Below are 6,901 nucleotides of genomic sequence, written 5' to 3'. Positions count from 1 at the left end.
GCCCCTGGATAGCACACACTCACCCATCCAGATGGGATTCCTCCCAATCTTTTTTTTTTTTAAAAAAAAAAACTTTATTTATTTTTACCTGAATGTGTCTATACATAAGTATATTATGTGAACCACATGCTTGCAGAACCTGCAGAGACCAGAGGACAGCATCAGATCCTCTGGAATTGTAGTTACAGACAGCTGTGAGTACTCACAGATGCTGGGAACTTTAGTCTGACTCTCTGGAAGATTAACCAGAAGATTAACTTATCCACTGAGCCAACCCTCCAGCCACTTGATTAGACCTATTAGAGCCACATTTTATCCGCTTTTCCTCAAAAGACTCAAGCTGAGCTCCCTGAACTCAAGTTTTAATATATAATGTTCTTTAGTGTTTTGATCTTTCTTTTTATGAAGAAAGGGGTAGATATTTATGAATTCTTAATTTCCTCTTGAAAATTTCAAGTTTCTCTGTGAAGAACTGAGCAAGACCTTTATACACTTTGTAATACTCCTGGGTAGTCATCATGCCGGTGGTTCCTTGATCTTTAATCCTTATACTACAAAGATAGTAAATTGCTAAGCAAAGTTAGCTTTTTCATATTCTTCTTGATGGAACTTAAAACAAAGGCAAATGATGAATATTGTAACATTATTTTCAACAATTACCAATCTGTGATCATTTCTCTTTCTTTTTATTTTCAAATGTGTCTTCTATTGATTTTTTAATTTTTTTTATTTAAAAGCTCTTTTTCATTCTATATACCCACTAAACTTCCCCTCCCTCCCCTCCTAATACCCACCCCTACCTTCCTGCCACCCAAACCCTCAGAAAGGTTAAGTCCTCCCATGGGGAGTCTACAAAGTCTGGCATATCAAGTTGAGGCAAGACCCGAGTCCCTCCTCCCCATCTCTGGTCTGAGCAAGGTATCCCTTCATAGGGAAGGTGCAGAGCCAGTTCATGAACTGGGGATAAATCCTGGTCCCACTGCCAGTGGCCACACACAGTGCTCAAGCTATAGAACAGTCAAGCACATTCAGAGGGCCTACTTCTGTCCTATACAGGTTCCCCAGGTATCAGTTCAGTCAGTGAGCTCCCACTAACTTGGGTCCGCTGTCTCTGTGGGTTTCCCCATCATGATTTTGACAGATACTATTTCAATGTGCCAGCCTACCTGACTTTAGATCGGGCTTTTCTAAATTTCTCTCCTCATCTATGGTCCTGCCCCATGCACAGCAAATAAATTGCCCCCTCCCATTTTTTTTTTTTTTACAGAAGAAACAGAAGCTATAAGAAACATAGGATGTAACAGTCCTCATTCAACCAAACTTCCAATGTCCCTCCCAACAAAGGTCCTGCCCTTGTGCTTTTGGTGTGTCAGTTCTTGTTTTGCCAGAAACTCTCTACAGATATTATGTGATATTTACCCTCAGAATTTTCTTTTTTGTTTTGTTTTGTTTTGGTTTTTGGTTTTTTGAGACAGAGTTTCTCTATGTAGTCTTGACTGTCCTGGAACTCACTCTATAGACCAGACTGGCCTTGAACTCATAGGGTTCTGCCTGCCTCTGCCTCTCAAGTGCTACTCAGAATTTTCTACATTGTCTTTCTCTATTACTTCTACTTAATTTTAATGCGTCCGTATTTATTTCTATCTCAGTAGGTACTCCTCTATTCTCACCTCTCTGTCCTCATTCATGTCCCCACTTATTGACAAACTCACACTTATGTCTTCCTTTTTTGTCCCTTTTATTTATTCTCCAACCCACTACAGCTAAAGTCCATACAATCCTGTTTCCTGGGAAAGAATCCAGACCATAAACAGTATTTTTAGTTTCGTCGCTGCTGATCTTCACGGAGCCAATCCAGCCACTCTCTTCGCATCCCCATTTTCGTTCTCCACTCTGTCCCCAAGCACTAAGCAGTGCATTCCTGCCTTTGTGCCATCACTTCATGTGAATCCATTCTCAGTTATTTTACTCTCTCATTAATTCAGAAACTGGAATTAAATCAATAGGCTTTGCAATAACAATTCTAAAGATATGTAATCGTAACTTGGGGATTAAGTAATGCCTTGTAAATAAGAAACTACACCTGAAGGTAAGAGAATAGGATAACTCTTCTTGGACTAACAGCCAGTCCTGATGGGGATACCATGATCCTGATAATAATGCTACATACCTGCGAATGAACAGAAGTCACAAATGGAAATATAGCCCTTCTTTGAGAAAGAAGGTAGTAGTGTTGCTATTACAGGTGACCCACCGAACTAGGTAACTGACATGATCGCTTTCCCTGCAGAAGTTCTGTTTTTATAATATATAATCTGCATGACTCCAACAACTCTCTGACCTTAAGCTGTTGTGCACAAAGTATAAACTATTAAAAAAACAAAAGTCATTATTTGAACAAGTAGGTGGTATGCTACACTATAATTTGATAACTATCCTTGTAGCATATATTAGGGTTTAACTTTCAAAGTTCTTTACATTTTGAAAAGTAGTCTCTTCCTCATTTTATAAAGTAACTCTTCCACTTTATCATGGCAGCTGCCTTATTTTCCAGTGTGTTTGTCTCTGATATTAATATATTGAATTAAAAGGAACAGAAAACCTTAATTTTAATGAAAATAGTAAAGACAAATGTAGTTTCCATAGAAACTAAAGAAAACAATACAGTCTGGCAATAATCTGGAAACAGGAAGGATTTGCTGACTAAATCAAACTTAACAGGTGAAAAGAACAATGAAGTTCAAGTTAAATGCGAAATCAAGCTAATATGAAATGTATTGTTGCTTTGATTCATCAATAAGGAAAATATCGAGCATATTTTTATGCAGAAATAAAATGTCAGGACACCAAACTCAGCACAGTCTTCCTAAAACTATTTTATGTGCAGGATTCATGATATGTCGAAATACACTTTATCTTCCTTCCATTTGCTTTTATGTCTGTGCAGCTTCTTGAAAAGACAGACTCCTTGAGGAGAAAGGGAGACAAAGAGAAGAAAATGTAAAAGAATGTTAGTCATTATTCAGTGCCTATTACAATTCATATGAGCAATGCCTTTAGTAGGACCCACCTAGAGCAGGTAACCATGCTTAGTAAAGCATCCTTCTGATTCCGTTTGAAAACCTTTATGCTGTTTGTTAATGATGCTGATCATATTAGCACCAAGTTTATAATTTCTTCAAATAATTTGCTTTTTTCCCATCTTCAAAGGGTGATCCCAGTTACCAAAACTTCTAATATCAAACAAAAAATCTTCTACTCCAATTTTAACATAATTAAACATAAGAAGTATTTCTAGGCAAGCACACTAAGCATGTGTATAGAGCACATAGATACATTTTAAATATCATTATTGTGTAGTTCCCAGGATTGTCTCATTATTTGCAATTTACACATATTTCCAAAATTTTGTTGTATGTGAACTTATGACCAGTAAAAAGTTTGATAAATATGCTCTTTATCTTATTTCAAAATATAAGACTCAAATAATTTTGAACATTTAAATATTGTACATAAAATGGATTTCTTTTCCAACTGTCAAAATATCACAGATATCAAATGGTTAACAGCAATTTGACTCCAGAAAACTCAAAAGGTTCCAGCATTTACGGGTTTAAGATTTGAATAAAATATTATTTTCCTTTCTAATAGACATAAAGACAAAGTGCTGTAGAGCACGATATTTATAGAATTTATAAAACAGTGGATCTCTTGAATAAAATTTGACAAAAATATCCTAAGGACATTTTCTTACCTTTATCTTGGAGTACACTTTGGATATCTCAGCTTTCCTCTGTCACACTGCACTCGAAGTTCAGACCCACTAATAGATGTCTCAGTTGTGTATGCATCTCTCTTACACATAAATTCAATATACTCGCCATGGAGAATAAGTGGTCTATTGTCAAAATTCCATTTCAGCTGTAAATAATTCTTATCCATTTCAACAAATGACAATGGGCAAGGTTCTGAACAAACACAAGAAATTAAGTCAAAAACTATATTGATAACATCTTGTACAAACACTATATTCAGTGTTGCCTGTATGGGATAACCTTACACTCCATAGAGAGATAAGCAAGTTAGTCAGAATTATTGTTGGAGTCTGAAAATATGTTCACTCCTGGTCAAAGGAACCTATGTGACATTCCCTCCTGTGGTCAAAGAATACTTGGATAGTTATAAAAAATTCTTTTACAGTCCCTTTCCTTTGTTTCTTCAGAAAGTTTAAATGTGTCTGAGAGGTCACTTGGTGATAAAGGGCTACCTAACATGGGAAAAAGCCTGTCCTGTGTTCAAACCCCAGCAAGCCCATATATGTGTGTGTATACATATATACACATATATGTACATATACATATTCACATGGTCATTATAGGTTCCTTGAATTAGTTTTTTGTTCGTAGTAAGTAGGCTATGTATTTTACCATTGGTTAGTTTTCAATATGCATAGTCAGTTATAAACACAATTTCCACTTTTATTGTATTTTCAAAATGTCAGAAGTCTGATACCATGAAATAATTTACATCATATGTGATATTCCATTAAATAATACATATATAATATTTTCAAGATAAAACATTAATTACTAATAAGATGGCAATGTAGAGACAAGCTAGATTCTCAACACTAATCCAAATGTTCTGACATATTTCCATCCAAAGCAGCGGACAGTTTTCTCTCTTTTAAATTTCAAGTTGAGGAATATAGAGACTAGATTCTATTTTAAAAACTAATCAATGAAAGTTTTCAGGTTTTCTTCAACTGTATATTAACATAAAGCAGGACAAAATTTGAACATATATAAATAGGCAAGCATCTCTGATTTTCCCCATGATAAAAATAGTATTTTGAAAATTTTCAAAATAGGGTTTTTTGCATCTCATTTGCCTCCTAAATGACTTAAGACCAAGGGAAACCTTCAGAAGTAGATTAAAGATGTCCAGAGTTGATAATGCAATACATCAACCATAAATTGTTAATATATAACAAATTAATTTATGCAAACACTTGTAAAGATTGCATTGAATATCCATAGGTCAAATGTTATGTGAGACATACTACAAGCAATATGCTAAGTAAAAATTGATTGTAAAGGGTCAATAGAATCTCAGGCTCTCCATTAAATATTATTTTAATGAGGGCAAATTTAATTGCAATGTAAATTAGTATTGAAGTAGAATAAAGTAGAAAATACCAATTGTTAGATACTAATGTACTGATATATTTAGTAATTGGTTTGTATTGTTTATTGCCAAACATGACTTCACCTTGCTACCTAGAACAGAAAAACCTGGAAAACTAGATGAAATACAATAGGTCTTTGCCCTTAGTCACCTGATCACAAAAGCTTACACCTGTCAGCTGCAACATGTCTTTGAAAGCAAAAGCCTCCAAGCTCGCAGTTGTTTATGCTTCTGGACAGTCCTGTTGGCTTGCCGGCTCGCCCTGCCTTGAAGTTTAGAATATAAGAGGAGAATGCAAACTAGACGTGGAATTGAAGTCTTTCAGGCTATATCCTGGCTTCTGTCCACTTGTGAATACATCTCTCTTCCACTCTCACTGGTGTCAGCAAGTTCATTCAGGAGACAATTCCCAAACAGCACTGTTTTATAAACCCTGAGGTTTGGTTTAAAATTGATTATTAGACTTTCTGCTTTCACTATGACCAAGAACCCAACATAAGACCAAAATATACCAAAAACTAAAGCATTTTAAAACAAGTATGCCAAGGCACCTGAGAACCACATAGGCAGCCAATGACTTGAAGATACTAGGAAAAAAATTATTTGGTGTGTTTTTGATTCTCAATTCAGCTGAAAGACTATGTGTAAAATGACCAATAACAGGCATATGACAAAGTTTTTGACCATCTCACAGGGCAGAGGGCAGAAAGAAGCATGAATGGGTCTGGAGTTGGTGACTTAGGGGTTCAGACTGTAGCTAACTGAGCTTGATCCTCTAAGCTCTTTTTTTTCCCTTTGAAGTATTTACCAATTGCGAGTAGTTAGGCTGACAACTACACTGCACATTTTGCATTCTTCACAGATACTATTGTCAGTCTAGAGGGAGGCATAGAAACAAAAGTCTTGGCATAGAACCATAAAAAACAAACATCCAATTCCAATTGGACCAAGTCCAGCTACCTCAGTCCTAACATTTAGCCAGAGGACTGAACAAGATTTCCATGGAATAAGATCATGGAGTCCTAAACTCCTAAATTGCTCACATATAATGTTTGCTATTCAGTGGATTATCATATAAATAATGGTAAATTACTCTAGGAAATAGATTTGTGTCTTTGTGGATATGGACTTCAAGATATGTGTGATAATTATGGTCAAAAAGTTGATGTCTAGCCAGGTGGTGGTGGATCTCTATGAGGTCAAGGCTAGCTTGGTCTACAGAGTGAATCAAGGATAGGCTTCATGGCTACACTGAGACTATATATTTATATTTATATATATATAATCATTATATTATATATGTAATATATAACATGTATTATATTCGTGTGACATATAATATATAAATACATTATATTTAGATTGTACACATATAAATAATTTTTATATTATATGTTTAATTTATATTAAGCATTAATTAACTAGAATTTAATCAGAGTGCAGTTAGCTACTCCATAACAGCAACGCCACCTTTTTACAAGTTGGCACATCTTATTTAAGAAGTTGGTGTCATAGATCACAGAATTCACAGCTGGATGAGACCATTCACGTCCCTTTCAGCAGCCTGTATTGTATCTTCTGTGACTATAAAAGCTGGCCAGCTGGATGACAATCTGTGGAAGAATGAAAATAGATCCATATCTATCACCATGCACAAAACTCAAGTCCAAGTGGATTAAAGACCTCAATATCAGTCCAAACACACTGAACCTGA

The 6,901-nt window shown here is 35.4% G+C and overlaps 1 protein-coding gene across 5 annotated transcripts in view; it reads right to left on the bottom strand.

The window, feature by feature from the left end:
* Positions 1-2,591: 2,591 nt before the first annotated feature.
* LOC101999580 (coagulation factor XIII B chain) overlaps positions 2,592-6,901 on the bottom strand; it is a 27,809-nt gene continuing 23,499 nt past the window's right edge. For all 5 annotated transcript variants that reach the window (XM_013346783.2, XM_013346784.2, XM_005348453.3 and 2 more), the window contains 2 exons: positions 3,755-3,968; positions 2,592-2,967 (listed from right to left, as the gene is read on the bottom strand). In XM_013346783.2, coding sequence (XP_013202237.1) covers positions 3,757-3,968 — 212 coding nt within the window. In that variant the 3' untranslated portion in view covers positions 2,592-2,967; positions 3,755-3,756. The remainder of the gene's footprint in view (positions 2,968-3,754; positions 3,969-6,901) is intronic.

Source organism: Microtus ochrogaster, chromosome 6 (assembly GCF_000317375.1).
Source record: "Microtus ochrogaster isolate Prairie Vole_2 chromosome 6, MicOch1.0, whole genome shotgun sequence".
Classification (NCBI taxonomy): Eukaryota; Metazoa; Chordata; class Mammalia; order Rodentia; family Cricetidae; genus Microtus; species Microtus ochrogaster.
This window is presented reverse-complemented; position numbering and strand designations above follow the sequence as displayed.